This window comes from Eublepharis macularius, chromosome 5 (genome assembly GCF_028583425.1).
Source record: "Eublepharis macularius isolate TG4126 chromosome 5, MPM_Emac_v1.0, whole genome shotgun sequence".
Lineage (NCBI taxonomy): Eukaryota > Metazoa > Chordata > Lepidosauria > Squamata > Eublepharidae > Eublepharis > Eublepharis macularius.
In genome coordinates, this window is record NC_072794.1 from 165,539,734 (window position 1) to 165,561,100 (window position 21,367).

At 46.6% G+C, this 21,367-nt stretch overlaps 1 protein-coding gene across 1 annotated transcript in view; it reads right to left on the reverse strand.

The window, feature by feature from the left end:
- The window catches only part of MYT1 (myelin transcription factor 1), a 124,135-nt gene that overhangs the window by 56,162 nt on the left and 46,606 nt on the right, over positions 1-21,367 (reverse strand). Inside the window, exons 7-11 of the mRNA XM_054980464.1 lie at positions 19,444-20,172; positions 14,237-14,371; positions 9,284-9,374; positions 5,975-6,088; positions 4,599-4,813 (exon numbers count right to left, since the gene is read on the reverse strand). Of these exons, the coding sequence (XP_054836439.1) occupies positions 4,599-4,813; positions 5,975-6,088; positions 9,284-9,374; positions 14,237-14,371; positions 19,444-20,172 (1,284 nt within the window). The remainder of the gene's footprint in view (positions 1-4,598; positions 4,814-5,974; positions 6,089-9,283; positions 9,375-14,236; positions 14,372-19,443; positions 20,173-21,367) is intronic.

Consider the following 21,367-nt stretch of genomic DNA (forward strand, 5'->3'; position numbering starts at 1 on the left):
AGTGGCCCAATCCTGACCATTTTGGGCCCCTTTTCAGCCATTGGCAGCCCCTTTTTGCCATTTTGGGCCCAATTTTGGCCCTGAACGGCCAGGATTGGGTTAAAAACAGCCAGGATAGGTGATGTCAGGGGGTGTGGCATATGCAAATCAGTCATGACAATGAACCACTTCTGGTGATGGCAAGGAGCATGGCACATGCAAATGAGTTATGCTAATGAATTATGCTAATGAGTTCCTCCAGCTCTTTTTCTACAAAATGACCCCTGCTTTGAAGCAAACAGCTTTTGGGATGCAACCTGAACTAGATATTACATTTGGCCAAAGTCAGGTCAAGGTAGGGGCTGCCAGGTCTCCTGCATATGGGGAAGAGACTGATAAATGGCTATACATTCTAATGATTTGGGTTGAAATATATAAACCAAGAGTAAAGAGTGTAAGCAGTTAGATAGTTGCGGTGGTGTTTTTCTTTTCATCAGTCTCTCAATAGGCAGGCAAAGGGAAAATGTTATTACGACAGTGAGACCTCTCTCACTAGCCTTTCACACTCCTTGCCACAAAAGGCAGGTAAAGGCTGGGAGTCTACCTCCACCTGCCACCTGCCTAGCCTTCATTACAGCAGCAGAGGGCCCTGACCCAAATTCTTACAGGGTCCCCTTTCTCTTCTTCCAGAGGATCCATCAGACAGGCAGTTGGTTCCCTGTATGTACGTTCCCTTACCCAGCTACAGCCCAGGGAAAAGCAACTGAGAGGTACTTTCTTTATATGCTGCCACCCATTTAGCCCATTGAAAGTGACCAGAGAGTTTGTGTGTTGTGTTAGATATTTCCCTGCAGCTAACAAATAAATAAACTTTATTTAAAAGATGGAACATAGGAGGGGATGGATCTTAAACTAATAAACGAACAGAGAATCTTTCAAAGTTTGTAATCAGCTGTCTCTCTGCTACCTTCCCTCAGCAGCTCTTAAAAGTCTTCCCTCCTACAGACAACTCTGTTTGGCCCAGCATTTCACCCACTCCCATTGGCTATCTCTCAGGAGAGGTGGAGTTGGAGCCAGTCCTGTCTGCCACAAATGCCACCCTCCCACAAAAAAAATCACTGATATTAGAAGGCATGACATTTCTGGGACAAACCTGGATGTCACACCACTCTAGAATTCAGCGGAAATGCTATGGCAAAACCACAGAGTTTCTGCTGAATCCTAGAGCAGTGGGATGTCACTTCCAGGTTCAGACTCAAAATGATATCATGCCATTGAGCTCCTCTCATGTGTCCCCTGCTTCTCCCACCAGGTCCTAGCCGCTAGCTGACAACCCTAGGTCAGGGGAACCTGTGACATTTGCACAGCCAAATGTGACATCAGAGAACTGAAGTTCCCAAGTGTGCCAAGGCCCGATTTGGCTCAAGAATACAGTAGAGGGAGGGTCTTCAGCCTTCCTCCTTCTTCCTCCCCAAAAGGGCCCCAGGGGTCCTATTTGTCTAGCTACAGAGTTCTACAAGCATTGAATAGTTGTGGCCAGTGGGTTTTTTTCTAAAAGAGAAAGCTCGCTAGCGAAAAGAGGTGACAGTATTGTGGACAGAGGTGCCCGTACTGCATGATGGCATGAACTGCAGAAAAAAAGGCCCCGTGGGCCAGTTTGGGCTCAGTGAAAGTGAGGACTTCTCAGGAGGAGAGGAGCCTCATGTAGCCAGTCCCAACTCCTCAGGAGAATAGGAGCTCCACGTAGCCAGCCCAGCCGGTGATCAGGAAGAACAGCTGCAGCCTAATCAGAGTCCACAGTCAGCAGCTGGGGCAGAGCCACGGCACCTTTCAGCTCCAACACCACAGAGGAAACTCAGCCAGGGACTTACAGCACCACAGGTGAAGCCCAGCCAGGGGCTTCCACCCCCGCAGCTTCGCCCACACTCAAAGAGCACCGCAGATGAAGGCAGAGAGCGGAGCTGCAGGAGAGACGGCACAGTGCTCGCCTCCTGGGCCGACGCCAGCTGCTTGGGGATAGCGATGATGAGTAGCGTCAGGATAGAGCCCAAGCAGCTGAAAACCACATCTGGCTATAAAAGCCAGTCTAGAGGAACTGCCAGGCATGGAAGCACCGTGTTGGATTCCTGCTACTGCTGCGACTAGTCCCTTGAACTTTGCCTTGCTCCTGTAGCTTTCGGACCATGCCCTGTCTCTGCCTGCATCCAGACCTGACCTTACTGGCAACTTCCCTACGGACCTCCTGACTTGGCTTTTGAACTTTGGACTTACCCCTGGCTTTGGACTCATGCTGTGACTTTGGACCGGACTCTGACTACTCTGCTTGGGCTGGCCCAACCCATGGCGCCTGCTTATGTCCAAACATAATGTCTGGTTTCTTGCCCTCTCTAAACAATGCTTTGGATCAAAGCAACAACACTGTAAAGGTGCCACGATTTAGTGGCAGAACGTCTTGTTTGCATGCAGACGGTCCCAGGTTCAAACTCTGGCATCTCCAGTTAAACAACTTGAGTGGGAGGTGAGGTGAAAGACCTCTCTCTGCCCCAGACCTGGGAGAGTGGCCGCCAGTCAGAGGAGGCAACATTGATGCTTGACATCTGACGGCAGCTTGTGTGTAACACACAAGCCCAGCAAAAAGCCAACAGAGAACCATGTGAACTAACGAAATGCACCTAGAAAGGAGTGGGGAGACACTGGGCTGTCGAATGGGGAGAGGCGATGGGCTGTTTGAAAGAATTAGGAATGTTTGAGCTGGCATACTAAAATGAAAGGTTTGCCCACTAAATGAGTGCATCACCAGCGTCCCAGAAAACGGCAATCTTTTCCATTAAAATTGTCTTGCCGCACGCCACTAAGGGTCTGATTGCATGAGATGCTAAGCATGAGTCGAGTTGGGGGAAACACCACCACAGCTCCCATTTAATGTGTGACACTTACTTTCAAAATGAATGTGTCCTGGAGCACACAAGTGGAGGCAGGAGAAGGTTGGTTGGTCCCTGTTTTTCACCCAGCATGTGTTTGGGAAAGAAAACGAGTGTGCAGGGAGTACTGTCCATCTTACTGCTGGAGCTGTATGTCTTTGGCAGTAAGATGAGCAGTTAGCCTCCTGTGGCCCTCTTCCACCTGCAAAAGTGCACTGGGTGGACAGCAGGGACTGACCAATCTTCTCCTGCCAATGCGCACACACTCTGCCAACGCATGCGTACTCTGGGGCACATTCTCCTCCACACACCACTTTAAATGCAAATTGAGTTGGGATTTCTCCTAACTCAACTTGCGTCTAGTGTCTTGTGTAACCAGATTCTAAGGCATCCAGCAACGGTGGGGAAGAGAATGATACAACCATCCCCACTTGGTTCCACGTTATTTAAAGAAAGGGTTTAGCAGGATATTTCCCCAAGCAGCTGGAGGGAAACCAGGGTTGTTTCCACACGTCTTACCCTCACACACGACTCACGGAACGAGGGCGTCTTCAGGGTGCAATTTCTGATGTCATCGCACCACGAAACCGGGATCATGGTGCGATGACATCAGAAATTGGGCCATGAAGACGCCCTCATTCTTTGAGTCTTGCGCAACGGTAAGATGTCTGGAAACAACCCAGCATATTTCAAATAAATCTTGTAGTGGGAACAGAAAAGACCTCTCCCCACAAAAAGCTCCATTTCTTCCCCCAAGGGGAATACTATTCAGAAATACATATGAATCTTTCTCTAAAAAACCAAGTTCCCAACACTGGGTCACACTCCATTGTGACGAAGAAACGGAACAAAAGATAGCCTTGTGCAGAGGAAGGGATGGATCTATGCAGAAGGAAGCAAGTTTTAAGGTCACTGGATCACTACGAGCAAAGGGAATATGTGTCTTCACAGAGATGTTTTGGGGGGCAACAGTCTTTTGGGGGGGGGATCTGTAGTGGATAAACCATTCGCAGGGGAAAAGGTTAAGCATCCCTCGCCCTGCCAGCTATTGCCTGAACATTGCTTCCACTCATGAAAAAGGGGGTAAATGAAACAGATTTTATGTGATGTACATAGATCCAGAGGAGTTAGCTGTGTTAGTCTGTAGTAGCAAAATCAAAAAGAGTCCAGTAGCACCTTTAAGACTAACCAATTTTATTGTAGCATACGCTTTCGAGAATCACATGCATCTGACGAAGAGAACTGTGATTCTCGAAAGCTTATGCCACAGCATCTGACGAAGAGAACTGTGATTCTCGAAAGCTTATGCTACAGTAAAATTGGTTAGTCTTAAAGGTGCTACTGGACTCTTTTTGATTATGTGATGTACAGTTCAGCCGCCGTAATATTTGAGTTTGTGGTCACCCAATGAAATGGATTGGCAGAAAGTTTTGCACCGCACATAACTATCATATTGGATTCACCCGCCACAAGATGTGCCAGCGGACTAGACACATTCATGGAGGATCATGGAGGGGGCAGGGAAGCTGTTGCTCTTCTAAGGAACTTTTCATGGGCATTAGACCCACTGGCAAGCTAGGAAGCTGGGCCAGTGGGTCTAATCCAGCAAAGCAATCGCCATACAACAGCAGCAAGAACAAGAAGCAAAATGTGATTCAGGACATTCCAAAGCACTGTCCACAACCAGCCCCAACTTACATTTAAAGGCTTTAGGTGAGGTTTCGCTAGTCTGAATCTTTGGGGCAAGCATGCGTTTGCCAAAAACCTGAGCATCAAAACTTGCATAATCGAAGGTGACCTTGGAGTACTTCTCCAGTTCCTTGGCCAAGTTGGCCCTTGGCGTGGCGGGAACCATATTCGGCCGGTAGCTCCCGTACTGAGGCACCTCCAGTTGCTTCACAAAGCACATAGGCCTAAGGAAGAAGAGGAAATTTAAAAGAAAATCAGCAACGCTTTCCTAAAACGTTTCCATTCTAGATCAGTTGCAATTCTGGGAGAACTCCAAGGCCTACCCTGATGCTGGTAACTCTACTTGAACCTGGACGTCCCCAGTTCTACTCTTTTAACCATTACACCACCTTGGACCCTCTCCCTGAGACCCTCTCCTGGATCTCTGGGATTTAGTGCAAGGCTTCCTACTGGCAGGTCTCTTCTCTCACTGCTACTCTGTAGGCCGGTGGAAGGAAAAAGGGGGGCAGATTGCCTCTGTCAGGGTGACATCATTTCCGGCATGGCCTGGAAGTGTCACTGTATAGGAATGATGCTCTAGCATTCACCCAGAACTCTATGTCACTTTTGGGTCATCTCCCGGAAGTGATATCACAGCATTCTCGCTGTCACCACCCCCTACTTCCTCCCACTGGAAACTTGATCTAGCTCAGGCGAATGAGGGCAGGGGACAGGAGTCTGCCTGCCAGTAAGCCTAACTGGATTAATCCAATGCAAAATCTTTGTACTCCCAAGTGGCAGACCATACAAGGGTATTTGATGTCATGAATGCATCCCAAGAAAAATGCTAGAGGCGGTGTTCTAGTCTGGCGGACACAAACTGCAGGGGAGAGGGTCAGCAGCAGCACATTAAAACATCTGGTCTTTGCTAAGTTCATCGCAAAGCCTAATTTTCAGTTGCGCAGCACCAATGGCTGTAAGGATGTGTTAACATATTACAGGAAGTGAAAAACTGGATGGCAGCCTTCCCGTCACCTCCCCCGCATATAATGTTAACATAATGGCTGTAATTCACTGGCTGTTTGCATTGCAGCGTAATCAGTGCGGAAGCTGCTGGCTGCACTGTTAAAAACCCCTTTGGCTTGTTGGCTCAGCATTAATTGGTGCTACAAAAGCCATCCATTGTCCCGTGTGACCCGCCTGGGAGCATCAATTAAATTTCCACCATCGGAAAAGACATTTGACAGTAAAGGAAAGCATCAGCAGCAACAAGATATGCCCGATCTTGCAGCCGCGGTGGCAAGATGCTCTTCTCCCAGAGATATTACGATTATTACTGTGGGAGGGGGGGAGAGCGGGAGGGGAAACCATGCCATTTAGGACCTATTTTGTCAGATCTCCATTACCTGAGTATCCGATCAGAATTTGAGCTATTCTTTGAAGGGTCGCCCGTCGGCGGCTGCTGCTTCTCGTGAGATTTGGCTAGTTTTTCAGCAGCAGCAATGGGACACCCAGATAAACTGTTGGAGGGAAGGAGGGAAGGAACAGCAGACAAAGCAAGAGAGGAAGGAAGGGAAGATGGAGAAAAATGAGCACAATAATAATACATATTTATACCACACTTTTGAGAGTTTAAGGTACTGTACATGCATTGTTGCAACCTTAACCACAGCCCTCCAGAGTGGGTCAGTATTGTCTCAGTATTGCATTTGGGACCCCTGATCTGGTGGTTCAGGCTAGCTGATCTTGTCAGCTTTTGGATGCTAAGCAGGGTTGGCCATGGTTAGTACTTGGATGGGAGACCACCAAGGAAGGAAGCCCAGGGTTGCTAAGCAGGGGCAGACAGTGGCAAACCATCTCTGTTTGTCTCTTGCCTTGAAAACCTATTGCACTGCCAAAAGTTGCTGCAACTTGATGGCACTTTCCATCACCATTGCACTTGGGGGCGTTGAGTGGTTTGCCCAAGGCTGCTTAGAGTGTTCATGGCAGAGGTAAGATTCACCTGGACATATAATCCTTAAACATAAAAGGGGAGCCATGTTCCTGACAAATCACACTTTTATGCAGTGCAGGCGCAGTCTGCGGGCCTGCGGGAAGGATGGCCTGCCTCCCTTCCCTTTGTGGCCATGATAGGTGGGTGAAGGGAAGGGCCTGCCCACCTGTCAAGCTGCTGGTCCCAAATTGGTGGGGGCCTGACAGGCAGGTGAGCCTTCCTTCCCTTTGGCGCTGGCCGATCCTGGCAGCAGAAGGGAAGACCACCTCAAAGGGCTAGAAGGTGCACCCTCCTGCCCAGGGGTGGCGCAAGGGTTTTTGGTGCTCGCAGCCTGCCGGCCTGGCACCAGCCCCCGCGCATGCGCAAGTGCGCACGCACCGGCCTGCATGATGACGTCATTCATGACGTCATCACGGTAGTGCGTGCACCACTGCCGGCCTGATCGCTGCAGCGGTCAGCTGTGACGGTGTGTGGGTGGCCTCCGAGCTCTCCCGCTTGATTGCCTGCACCGCCGCAGATTCCTGCCTGTGGTGGCTGTGCCCGGCGGGGTGTGTGTGTGCTGGCAGTGGCGGTGGCGCAGGGCAGGAGGGATAGGAGGCTGCAGCTCTGTGGCACGCGCTCCCACCCCCCGCACCTCCTCCGGCACTCCCTCCGGCACCCCGTGCCTGAGGCCACCGCCTACCTGGCCTCAATGGACGTGCCGGCCCTGCTCCTGCCTTCCCAGCCTCCAGCCCCAGAGTGCAGGTGTCAAGATGGGTAGGCACACCTCCCAGCCCTTTGCCTCTGCAATTGCTCGGCCACCCTTCCCTTCCCCCACTGCGATCGGGGCGGTGAGGAGGGTGCAATGCCAGGTCCAACCACCCTGCTGTTTCTCGATCTCCCCCCCACAATGGTCTTTGTTGCTAATAACAATAATAACTGCACTTATATACCTCTCTTCTAGACAGATTTACAGAGCAGCAGAGAGGGAAGTGTGGGGGTCCTTGCAGCTTAAAGTCTCCCGGTGCAGCCAGGCGTCGCTCTGCAGGGCCAGGTCGGGTGAGGGGAAGGGAAAATGCTGTGATGCACCTTGAGAGTGGGAGGAAAGGCACCCCACACCTGCACTTCCCTCCCTGCTGCTCTGTACATGCTAAACTTTAAGCTGCAAGGACGCCTGCACTGTAAATGCTAAACTTTAAGCTGCAAGGACACCTGCACTTCTCTCCCTGCTGCTCTGTAAATGCTAAACTTTAAGCTGCAAGGATGCCTACAGTTCCCGACAAACCTTTAGGTAAGAGAACACGAGTTGAATCTAGGTATTTCGTTTCGTGTGTTTTGACTCTGTGATGCAGCCCAAGCGCACATCGGCAGCGGTAGGGAACTTAATTTTCCCTTTCCGTTGCTTGCTAGCTAGCATTTAAAGCCAAATTGGTCTTCTCAATTAACGGAGCAAATGTATCTGATTTTTCTTCCGGCTTCTAGTCTGAGTCTATGAAAAATGCCAGATCAATTTCTTTTCATGGGTTCTACACGAATAATGAATAAGAAATTAAGCAAATTTACTAATCGTGTACCAGTGAAAGGGTTTATAATACTTACAGCTCTCCCTACCAAGATCCAGTAAATTTACTTTGAAATTTGACTCTGTTAGCCTTAATATCTATTTTTTTAAAGCCACTGATATTTTGGGTTAGCAGCAGCAGCATCTTTTTTGCCTAAAAGCAAGTTCCTGCGTAGAAAATATGAGAAAATAGGACTTGCTCCAATTGGCTTTCAGGAAGGTTTGTAACCCACATACAAAACACAATGTTAAACCTCTGGGGTTTTTGCACTGTACTCAGGCATCTACATAAGATTTTTTGGTAGGTCAGCTTGCCAGCTGTGAAGTTTGCCACAGGCATGACCAGGCATGACTCTTTCTAGTCAAAAAGTTTTTTTTTATTTTCATATAATGGAAAGAACAGGAGAGGGGGCAGTTTGTAACCATTGGTTGCCTTTTAAGGTTAAGGAATTTGCTGTGCCGTGCCTTCAAGACCTTTGCGACGCTAGGCTTGCAGCCAATTTTAACTTTCATTTTCCACCCAGGTTTTTTCTGTGGTTCAAAAGCAGCTTCTCTAAACACTGCAGATGACTTTGACTATTTTTTCTGTTTTCCTTTCCCTCCTTCTACCTTCTCAGCAAGGGAGAGCGAGTGAGAGAGAGAGAGCATTTGGCACCTGTCCTTTAGCCACTAAGCTCTGTCCCTTGGGTGCACGCAGGCTTCTCTTCTGGGTCACCCTGGCCCCACAACTGGGTACATGGGCCCTGAGTCAGACTCCACCTCTTGCCAGATTTGAGCATTCCAAGAGCTGGCAAACAATGGTCACTTCCCCAGGTCCATTTAATTGAAAGAGAAATACGTGATCATCAAATATGAAGGTGACTATTGTTTGAAAATGCCTTTGGGGTATGATATTTTTAAATGTGTGAAACTTCCACGAAACTTGTAAATGTAAACTTTTTGTTGGATGGATGTGATGGATACCTAGTTTCATAGATCTGGATGCCTTTCTCTATGCCTTGCTTCTTGCGTCTAACCCTCACTTGTTGAGGGCAGCCCCCTAGACCATCACCACCCCCTAGACTTTTCCTGTTGATCTTAATTGCCAATCCGTCTCTGACTTGGAATAAGTGCCTACAAAGAAGCCACTATATCACTAGAATACAAGTAAGCCGTGTTTTGGACGGGATAAAAATCACATACCTTCGATGTGTATTACGGTTGCTGTTCACATGGCCCTGTCCGGTACATCCAGGTGTTGGGCATTTTAATACATTCTCGTGCATGGCCAAGACTTTATAACAAGGAGAAGAAGATGAAGGAGGATGGTGAGATTTTTTTTAAAAAATTAACTGGTTAAAAGAAACATCATATGAGAACAGACACGGTAGGGCCCCCATGGAATCGTGAAAGAAGATAATAATTTGGAAATCCATGCACCCCACATTCTCCCCTTAAGAATTCGATCAAATAAACAGAATCCTACTGGTGACTTAACAAGGTTTTATTCCAGCATAAATTTGTATGGACAAGAGTCCTCTTTGTCATAGGCTTTAGCCCATAGAAGCTTATGCTGAAATAAAATCTCAGTAGTCTTCAAGCAGTACCAGACTGTTTATTTTTGCTACCTCACCGGAATGCTTTAAACTCTATCTATGTATCTATCTGTCTGTCTGTCCGTCCGTCTACTCAAAAGTCATATTTTCCTGTATATCTGCAGAGTTCTCAAGGATGATGAACCTCTGCCTTATCTGTAGGTAGCATCATCTTGCTGTTGTTGTGACTGGTACCCCTCAGAGAGAGCTGTGACTGACCCAAGGTCACCCAGTTGGCTTCAAGCAGAGGAGTGGGAAATTAAGCCTGCTTCTCCAGATTAGAGTCCTGCTGCTCTTAACTATTACAACATTGACTGGAGATGCCATAATTTGAACTTGGGCCCTTCAGCTTAGAAAACTCATGCTATATCACCGAGCTAGAGTTCCCCACCCCATGAGGGAGTTTTAATGTCTAAAGCTCAGCAGGGCTGATTCCGCATGGCTTACCTGAAGCCGGGACGTTGCGGAACATGCTGGCAAAACCGTGGAAGATCGTGTTTTCTCGCGCAAGTTTTGCGTGACATCATGCAAAACTCGTGCAAGAAAACGCGAACTTTCACGTTTTTGCTGGCATGTTCTGCAACGTCCCGCAACGTTCCGGCTTCAGGTAAGCCGTGAGGAATTGGCCCAGATTTGTCCCTGAATATTATTTGGGTAGAGAAGTGGCTTTGTAAACCACTCAGAGCCCCTTGCAAGAAGAGAGTGATACAAAAGTTAATTTAAAGGAATGTATTTTTGTTCTTTGATATTTCATTACCATTCTCCTGTCTATCTCCTTCAGGTACTTTTAAGTGATTGGAATTTTATTTGCTTTTATCCACTGTCTCTGATTTTCTTTTCTTTAAAAAAAAATGATATTAATCTTCAGGATTACTGCCTCCTGCAGTGATGACCTTAAAATACAGGGAATAATTTGTTTTGCAGATCTCTGGAAATACATGGATCACTTTTTTATTTTAATTTTTAAAAAATTCATGCATACATGAAAATAACTGATGTTCTCTTAGCTCATTTCCCCCCTCCGTGTTTGCAACCTTTGAAATGACCGATAAGGTAGTTTTTCTTCCCTGATTATCATAAGCAGAGAGAGTGCTTCTTGTGATGCAGTTATAAAGGAACATTATATTTAAAGTGTCAAAAATAACAAATATTTACTCATTGGGAGGTGGAAAATATGTGAAACTTTTAGTATAATTTTATATACAGAAACGTGTTTTAAGCAGGGCTTTTTTTGAGGGGGAACACTCCAGAATGGCATTCTGGCAGCTCTAGAATCTGCCCACATGATTCCTTTGGCCCTGCGGGCTCTGCAGAGGAGGTTACTCTGCTTTGAGTTTATTCAGCTTCCTTGTGTGAGTGAGTGAGTGAGTGAGTGAGAGCACAAGCAGATGCTGTTCAGGCCTGGTGTGGGCTCTGCAGAGGAGGTTTAGCTGCTTTGAGTTCATTCTGCTTTTTTCATTTCTCAGTGAATGAGAGAGAGAGAGAGAGAGAGAGAGAGAGAAGCTGGGGCCCAACATGGGCTTTGCAGAGGAGGTTTAGCAGCTTTGAGTTTATTCTGTTCCCCCCCCCCCCACTCCTCTGTGAGTAAGAGAGAGAGAGAGAGAGTTGGGGCCCAGCACAGGCTCTTCAGAGGAGGTTTAGATGCTTTGAGTTCATTCTGCTTTTTTCATTCCTCAGTGAGTGAGAGAGAGGAAGAGAGAGAAAGAGAGAGAGAGTGCAAGCAGAGCTGCTGGGGCCAGCTCTCCAGAGGAGGCTAAGCTGCTTTGAGTTCATTCTGTTTTATTTTCATTTGGGGGTGGGTGGGTGGGGCTGTGTGTGTATGTGTGCTGCTTTGAGTTCATTCTGCTTTCTTTTCATGGGGGTGGGTGGGGCTGTGTGTGTGTGCTGCTTTGAGTTCATTCTGCTTTCTTTTCATGGGGGTGGGTGAGGCTGTGTGTGTGTGTGTGTGTGTTGCTTTCATTCTTTTGTTGACTGAAGTTGACATTGTTGTGGTTCTCACAGCTTTTGAATGCAGATTTCTTCTGTGTTAGTTAAATATATCAGTTATGGTTATTTGTATTAGTTAAAATATCAGTTATGTTTATTCCAATTTTATGCTAGGAATAGCTGTGTCCAAGTCACAGAAGGCTTTCATCAGTATATTCATCAGCATATAGGTGTTCTTATGTCTTAATAGCTGTAACTCAAATGGTTCTCCCCACCCTCAGCTGATTAACATCACTGAAATTGTAGTGGACATATGGGTGTTAAGGAAGTTTTTATGAATATTGTTTGTCTGGGACACTGGAATATTTATGAGCATTTCACAATGTCACAACAGCTTAGTCACTGGTAAGGTAGAGTTGGCAGGCAACAAAAAAAAGCCATTTTAAACTAAGTATAAATCTAATGCAGCTAAAGCTGAGTATCTAATTCTGAATTGCTCCAGTAAAGCAAAACCCTCCCTGAAAATTTGAAAATTCAATATTCATTAGAGGAGTTTCAGACTGTGGAATTTTGAGAAAGAATTTTGGAATTTTTTTTCCTACGCTGGCAGAGGGAATCTGTTAGAATTTAGATTTGTGAGATGGGTTTTGGATTTTTAGAGGCCCTCTCCTTCTTGCATATTTTAAAATATGATTCCAAAGAAATGAAATGTTTGGGAAAGGGAATGGAAGATTTCACTTTTTGTAGAGGATACAGGAAGGAAAAAACCCTTTCTCATAATAGTGTAATTTTCCAAGCTTACTAACATTTATCTCATTGTAATGCATTGTGCTGTGTTCTGGGAAGCGGCATCACTTCTGGGAGTGACATCACTTCCGGGAGTGCCATCATCATGCATTTCTGTGAGCACATGTGTGCTTCGCGCACATACATGTGATAATAGAGAGTTTCACCACCTCTTTTCCCAGAAAAAAAGCCCGGGTTTTAAGTATCAATAAAAGGAAGAAGAATTGGTGATTGATGACTCAAAATCCTTCCGGGGTTTGCTGCATCCCTTCCCCTCAGTCTCTGACTCTTAAGATGAACATCTCCCAATCTTTTTTCAATGAGATAATTCATGTTAGAAAAAATAATTTCATGGAAATCATTAAGTGATAGAGTCGTCGCTGGCGAGGTTGAATAACTGGCAAGTTAATATAGAAGTAAGTTCTTTTGTTCCTTTTACAAATAAAAAATTAACAAGGAGCTAGTCAAGTTGATCAAAAAGGCCTTTAAAGCCTATGAGCACAGTCTAGCAAAGTTTAGCATTCTGAAGTTCCATTGATTAGAATGTGAGACAGTAACAGAGCAATCCTAAAAGGAGTTACTCCAGTCAAAGCTCACTGATTTCAATGGGCTTAGACTAGAGTAACTCCTCTTGGGATTGCACTGTAAGGGTCAAACTAGACAGTACAGGTTTTTTTAGGTTCAGTTTTCTGAGTGCACATGTTACTGTAAAAAGGAGAAAGCAACTCCCCTCAGCTCAATTTCAGCTTGGGAAAACATGCTTCCCCCTGCTATGCCATAATCCTGAGCCAAAATGGGGTGTCCCTAATTTTTAAAGAGATGTTCCTCACAGCTGCATGCACGCACTTCTCATGGCATCGTGAAAACAGAAACAAAACTGCCTGCATCTGCTTTGGAAATGGAGATGTCAGAAATCCCGTGAAAAAACTGCCAGTGTTCGGTGATTGGGGTGCTATTTTTAGGATGTGTGGAAACAACCTGAGTTTGGTCTAGGTAACCTGGACCCAACTCTTTAAAAACTGTAATGTCTAGTTTGGCTTGAGGAAGCAATCGGGGTGACTGGGCCATCAGATGCATATCAGTTTTCTCAAAAGCAGCCAGAGAGCTAGGCATAACGGGGTTTTATCCCTTTCCCACACGCCATTGTCCATTTATATACCGCCCTTCAGGACAACTTAATGCCCACTCAGAGTGGTTTACAAAGTATGCCATTATTATCCCCACAACAACAATCACCCTGTGAAGTGGGTGGGGCTGAGCGAGCTCCAGAGAGCTGTGACTGACCCAAGGCCACCCAGCTGGCTTCAAGCGGAGGAGTGGGGAATCAAACCCAGCTCTCCTAGAGTCCTGCCGCTCTTAACCACTACACCAAACTGTGCATGGGGAGACAGGTTGCTGAAATGATTGCCATGGTCAGCAAGGCTAGAGAAGGCCTCAGCAGACGCTCTGCCAGTCAAAGTAGGCAACACTGGGCTGGTGGTCTGACTCACTGTAGAACAGCTGTGATGCAGTGGTGAGAGTGTTAGACCAGGATCTTTAAGACCTGGGTTCAAATCCCCCCTCTGCCATGAAGCTTACTAAACGACTTTCAGCCTAGCCTGTAGGGGCCTTAGGGAATCTCCCACTTCCACCCTCTGCCCCGCCCATGAAGCCCCTCTGCCCCATGGTTCCAAACTGAAATGGACCCCTGCGGTTCCCAAAAGTGTCGGATTCGACAAAAACCATATTGTGTAATTTGGCCCTAAGTCATCCATTTACAAAAGGAACAGCAGCCAGATTATTTGTAGGACCAGAGTACTTGTAGGACCAGTTACGTCGTGTTGTGTAAACAGCTGTACGGCATACTCACTCTCCGGAGGGATCCTGTCTTTGTGCGGACAGCCAGACAGACTACGGTGGTGAGGATACAGCCCTGTGACGTGGCCGGTGCCGTCGCAGCCAGGAGTCGGGCATTTGATCTCACGTTTCTCGGGTCTCGAAGGATCTGCAAAATATACGAGCGTGAAGCGGAAACATTACTAAAAACCTACACACAAAACCTCCCAAAGAAACATCACAGTTTGTCGTGCTTCCCTGGAAATTCCTTGCACGACACTATGGGAGTTGTTGAAAATCTCTGGGTTGTTCCACAGTAATGAAATGTGGCACAGTTACTGCTATAATGGAGGTCCCAGATGGTATTGCCAGCAGTCAGTGGTTCTCCCGTTCTTTACCCGTTCTGGTCTCATTTTTTTCTCAGAGTTGAATTTGTTTTTGTGCTTACTATGCTTTGTTCTTACTGTGTTTTGGTATGTGTTGAAGCTTGCTACAGCAAGACATTTTTTAAAAATTTTGAAATTGGAGTTATTACACCATCATATTGTTAGGCGCATTTCCGTTTCTATCCTGGTGTCATGATACAATAGCACTAATCAGATCAAACTGGGAAAAAAATACAGAGGTATATTTCTGCAGATGTCAGTAAACAGAAGGAGAAGATTTGTGAGCATTATACAACAGAACCCCACCATGTGAATGGGAAAATCCCACTATTTTAGAAGTGCAACAGCCACTGATGTGTGGATCCTACATTGTCATTTTGCATGGTGCTAATGCTAGAATAGAAACAACTTGATTACACAGACTAGCCCCGGTGTGGAAGCATCTCTACTGTGGTTTAGTGGTGAGGTGCTTTACTCCCATTCAGGAGAACCACGTCTATATCCCTACTTGGCTATGAAGCTTATTGGGTGACTCTTGGCCAGTCTCTCGGACTCTCTTGGTTCAACTTCCCTTAGAATTGTGGTGATGAAGTGGTGGAAGGAAGAATGATGTTTGTTACCCTGAGCCCCTTGGAGGGTAACCAATCGACTGACTGACCGACCGACCGACCGACCGACAGACAGACAAATAGTAATGACCAGGGCTCATTTCAAGGGGGAATGTGCAGGAACGCAGTTCCGGCAGTTCCCCAAAGAGGTCACATGTCAGGTGCCCCCCCACCTGAATCTCAGCCATTTTGGGCCCGTTTCAGCCAGGATTTGGGGCCGAAACAGCCCAGATCAGGCCTCTGACAGGTGGTGGATCACTCTGCCACGTAGCAGCGGCCCAATCCTGACCATTTTGAGCCCCCTTTCAGCCATTTTCAGCCCCTTTTTGCCATTTTGGGCCCAATTTCAGCCCTGAATAGCCAGGATTGGGTACAAAACTCCAGGATAGGTGATGTCAGGGTGTGTGGCATATGCAAATCAGTTTTGCTAATGACACCCTTCCAGTGATGTCAAGGGGCGTGGTATATAGTAATGAGTTATGCTAATGAGTTCCTCCAGCTCTTTTTCTAAGAAATGACCCCTGGTAATGACTACTGAGGATTGACACAATCTTAAAGTTGACAATGAGGAAATTGAAATGGTTCAAGATTTTCTGTTCGTTGGCTCAACCATCAACCAAAAGGGAGACTGCAACCAAGAAACCAGAAGAAGATTGAGACTTGGAAGAGTGGCTGTGAGGGAGCTAGAGAAGGTCCTTAAAGATAAGGATGTCGGTCTGGGGACCAACATTAAGATAACCCAAATGATAGCATTTCATCATTTGGATGTGAAAGTTGGACGGTGGAGAAAGCTGACGAGAAGAAAATGGATTCATTTGAAATGTGGTGCTGGAGGAGAGTTTTGTGGATACCATAGACAGCCAAAAAGACAAATAAGTGGGTACTAGACCAAATCAAGCCTGCATTGTCCCAAGAAGCTAAAATGACAAAACTCAGGCTATCGTACATTGGTCACATCATGAGAAGACAAGAAAAGTTAATAATTCTAGGAAAATGGAAGGCAGTCAGAAAAGAGGAAGACCTAAAACAAGATGGCATGACTCAATAATAGAAGCCCTGTCTTCCAGTTTGCAGGATCTGAGCAAGTCTGTTAATGATAGGATGTTTTGGAGGTCTTTCATTCATAGGGTCACCGTAGGTCAGAGGAGACTTGACGGCACATAACGCACACACAAATAAATAAACCTCATGGATATAAGAACCCAAAAATTCCACTGGAAAACCAGACCAGCCAACCGTCTAGAACGGTGCTCTGCAGGGAATAATACCGAACCTCCAGATTCCTCTGGAAAGCAAAGAAATCCATAAGTGTTTCTCAGTCCTGGACATTTGCTAATCTGCCTCTGGATATGGAAGTTCCACTTTTTAGCTGGCATGGCTTATAGCCATTATAGTAGATACAGCTTCCATTAATTAGTTTAAGTCCTTTCTTGATGCCACGGTAATTAACATTAATGCAATGCTAATATATTAAGGCAAGTGGCCATTATGCGGCTATGAATTCTATAGGCTCATTAGCATGGGAGGAAGAAATGTTTCCATTTGTTTGTCTATTACCAGACTATTTCCTGGAATGGTCCCACTGAAAGTTGAAGAGTCAGAAAAAGAAAAAGGAAGTCTCTGCTCATTTCATCCACATTACACCTGCATTGGGGTGGTGGCAGAAGGGAAAATTCAGGTTCTAACAGTTCTACGACTACTGTTGTCACTCCCAGGGTTCCTTGTGGAATCCTGCTGACACAAAGCAATAACATGTGGTTATGTACAGTCGCAGAATACAATCCCACTCAACACCGAAGCAGAAGCAGCCATCAACAGTGGCGTCAACTCTTATAGGACATGGTGGCGACCCAAGAGGGTGTTTTGGTAAAGAGGCATCGTTAAGAGTGATAAATAAATCGTTTGCTGGCCCCAGAAACCTAATTAAAGGATTCCATAGTTGGGCCTTTAGCAGAGTTATATCGTTCGCAGTGAAAGCGTGATCATAGGTGGTGTGAGCTGGTTCTGCTGGCTGGTGTGAGTATAGGAGAGAAAATAACAAAGCATACACTTGCTTGTATTTAGAAAGGAAGAGTTCTTTATTGTAGGAACTCCACATTCAGATAGGAAAGGAGGAGAGCTAGATTCCTATCTACCTATCTAATCTGATGGGCATGGATGTCAGGACAAGTCCTGCATCCATGGTGCAAGATGCAGAGAAGGTAGAGAAATGTAACAAAGCCAGGAAGAGAAAGATGTCATGTGGAGGAAGTCCTGAGAATAGCAATCTACACATCAAAGGATAATCAGAGCCAGTTTGATTTAGTGGTTATGAGTGCCGGGATGCTAATCTGGAGAACTGAGTTTGAGTTCTCACTCCTCTGCTGGAAGCCAGCTGGGTGACCTTGGGTTAGCCACAGCTCTCTCAGAGCTCTTAGCTTCACTCACCTCACAGGGTGTTTGTTATGGGGAAAATAATGACATACTTTGTAAATGGCTCTGAGTTGGTGTTAAGTTGCCCTGAAGAGCAGTATGTAAATCAAATGTTTTTGTTATTAATAATCAGTAAACAGATAACCTGACCTCTCTATCTTTCTAACTCTTTGGTTTGTCTCCCTCTGAAACCTGAGGAAAGGGACAACACTTAGTGCTCTTTTTCTAACAAAGAGGCGGCGTGCCCTTATTCCAGCAAGTTATGGATCATTTTGGTCTACTTGAACCACTCAGGCCAGTACAAATCTACACCAGCCACAGTGGAAATCACTGAGTAAGAGATGAGTCTGGAATTTCAACACATCAAGGGTGTCTGTGGGTGCCCCTGGAGTCCCTCAAGTATTTTTAGAAAGTGGATGGGGCCAGGTGAGGCTTTTGTCCTGCAACGCTTCTGACTGGCCACTGGAGATTTAATCGACTGCGCAGATTTTTAAAAACATGGCTTTGCCAGCAGCTGACAGCACAGCACAAGGATCTTCACTGTGTGACTGAAAGTAAGCTGTGGCAGCCATTTTGTGGCTGGATCCCCCTCATGTGGCAGCCATTTTGTTCCTGCGCCCACCACACAGCGTCAGAGCTCCAAATGTGCCCGCAGTCTCAAAATGGTTGGGGACCCTGGCATAGAATATAGTCCCTGTCCCTACCAAAACATCTGTTTGAGCTATTTCTTATGACACAGACTTATAATCTGAGCAGAAAGCCCTCTTGAATAATTCAGTTTTGCATAGTTTGTGGAAAGTGGGAGCTTTCCTGACGTCCTCAGGCAGGCTGTTCCTTGAGATGGGGGCCACCATAGAGAAGGCATGCAGGGTGGTGGTATCTGCAGAAGGCCCTGTCCAGATGAGCAAAGTTGCCATGGTGGAACATAGGGGGAGATGCGGTCGCACAGAAATGCCAACTCTGTGTCAGAATTCTGTGTCAGATTTCCTAAGGTGCCTGCAGGCTGAAAAAGGTTGGGGGCCCCTGCAACAGACCAATAGGCTGTTCCCAAGATCGCTTTCCTCCTAACAGGGAGGGAGACACAGCAAGGAAAGGCAAGTATCATGAAAACAAGCTATCCAAAGAAGAACTATGTCGTGAAACCTAACTAAGCAAAAGTACCAATAAATACTAAAGGCATTTGTATGTGTGATAATGTATACAAAGATATTTTTGTTCCATTAAATCCTACCACACAGCAGCTTGTCGTTTGCCTTATACAAATGATGCTACACTGCCCAGATACCATATATGTAAGCATGCCTGTAGATATTTAGGAAATCTGTCTGTGTTAAAGGAGAGACTATGTATATTTTATATGGTTTGTTAAAGGAAAACCTTGGAAAACTGCAAGGCATCGACAACCAAGCAACGTCTTTGAAAAAGCATTATGAAACGGGATTTTAAATGGAACCGGTCACCCCACAAGACAGTCACAGTCTACTGGGCTTCCCTTCAGAAGCTGGTTTCTTTATCCCTTCAGAACTTTGGTCTTATTAGAGAGTGAATGAATGCTTATGTTATGAATGAAAATTGTGAATATGATATAATGCTATGTATTCAGGATTGAGCCTTGATGTTAATTATCAACCTTTGATGTTGCGTTGAATTGGGCTAGTGCAATATTGATTAACAGCACTTTAAGATACATGTTTGCACATAGGACATAGGAATTAGAAATAGTCTCTATGGATTATTCATAATGCACTAGCGCTTTAACGTATGGCTCTGATGTGGATATATGTTAAATCAATCAATCGAGGGAGGGACACAAGTCAGCAATGAGACCTCCTCACCTTTGCTGTAGTAGCTTTTTCTGATGGAATCCAGGGCTTTGCCTTGCTTCTCCTCCACCTGGAAATGTTTGGCATGCTCCCCCATCAGCTGCCCAGGCTCCCTGACAACCTTAACTTGTTCAGCTTTCAGGGCAATGGCCTGTTCCAAGAGCCCCAGGTTCCCCCGGGTCATCATGTCATACATCTCAGACTCGTCCGTCACAGTGGATTTCTGGGAGTGGGAGTCGTCGTCCTTGTCATCGTCTGACCTCACCTCCACAATGACGGAATACTCAGGCTTGGGGCTGACCGTCTGTCCTTCCCGGTGGGTTTGGGGAGAGTCCTGAGATGAACGACGAGCTTCTTCGCAGATCACTTTGGCTATCGTTTCCTCCTCTTCCTCGTCATCGTCCTCTTCTTCCTCTTCCTCCTCCTCTTCTTCCTCCTCCTCCTCCTCGTTGTCCTCCTCCTCTTCCTCCTTCTCCAATTTGCAGGATTCTTCGCCGCTCACCTCATCGTCCCGATGTTCCAGGCACAAGTCACTGCTGGGTTCGCTGGTGACCTCGATGACTTCCTCCGCATCCTCTGTCTGGATGATGATCTCCTTCTCACATTCCTCCTCGATCGCCTCCTCCTCCTCCTTTGTCGCTGCTCCTTCGTGTACTAAGTGCATGAAGTTCTCACTGGCTTTGGAGACTTGCCCTTCGCTTTCAGGCCTCTTAACCGCCAGGGATCCTTCTGCTATTTGGCCTAGGTTTAAAAGAGAGTTGGCAATTATTTCTTGATAGCTGTTGTAGCTGGCCTTGAGCAGGCCGGGTGCAACCGATCCCATACTTTGCCCATGATGTGAAGTTTGGGGGTTCTGCCCTGTAAAGGGGAAAGAAAGAGAGAAAAGGGAGGAGATGACATAAACGTGCAAACAGCTGATTAGAAAGGTTTAATTGAAATCCTCGTCTTGCTGTTACGCTCCTGGTGGGGCCAAATTTATGGCATTCAGCAACGGTAAGTAAACAGGCAGTTTTCTATCTTAAAACGGCTCCTTCTGATGAGATGAATGTCAGTGGCTGACGTTTACTGCCCCCAAGGTGCCACCAGAAGTCATCAGCTCGACATTTGTGTGCTTTGTTTTGCGCCTTCCTAGACCAATATTTATGTGTAGAAACCATCTCACAGAAGGTTGATGCCAGCAAAGGCATACATCATTACCTACATTTGCACAGCACAGCGACGAGTCCGGGGTCCCCAAATCACATGCCCACCTTTGCAATGTAACTAGAGTTGGCTGAAAGAGAGGCCTGCCCAGACAGTGTAGACTAGGGTTGCCAGGTACCCTTACCCTCCCGCTGGGAGGTGGGAGACCTGGCACTTACCAGAAGAGGAGTCCTCACGCGCTCTCGAAGCACGCACTTCCAGCTTGTGCGATGATGTCACTTCTGGGAAGTGATATCATCACGCAGGCCATGTGCTACCCCTGGGAGAGCTCCCACATTCTGCAGGGGGCCGAATCAGGCTGGATTCGGCATGAATCTGGCTGCTGCGGAGTGCGGGAGTACTGCTGGGGTGGTGTGATGGGCCCTGGAGTACTCCTGTGCTCCGCAGCAGCCCAATTCAGCCCAAATCTGGCCCAGTTTGAGCCAAATTGAACTAATTCAGTGTGCAGGAGTGCACCGCGCAGCCCAGGACCGTGCCCTGGGAGGCATGTTACCCCTCCACTGGCCAGGTAAGCAGGGCCGGGGCGGTGGTGGAGGGTGGGACAGGTAAACGGGGGACGGGCAACCCTAGCATAGACACCCAAGTTTGTGCCACAGGATCTTCAGGGAAGAGCTGTGGCTCAGTGGTGAAACGCATGATTTGCACACAGGCAAATTAGGTTCAGTCCCTGGCTTCACATGAAGCTGTCTTCTACTGAGTGAGAACCTTGGCCAATCACGGTCCATATTGCCTA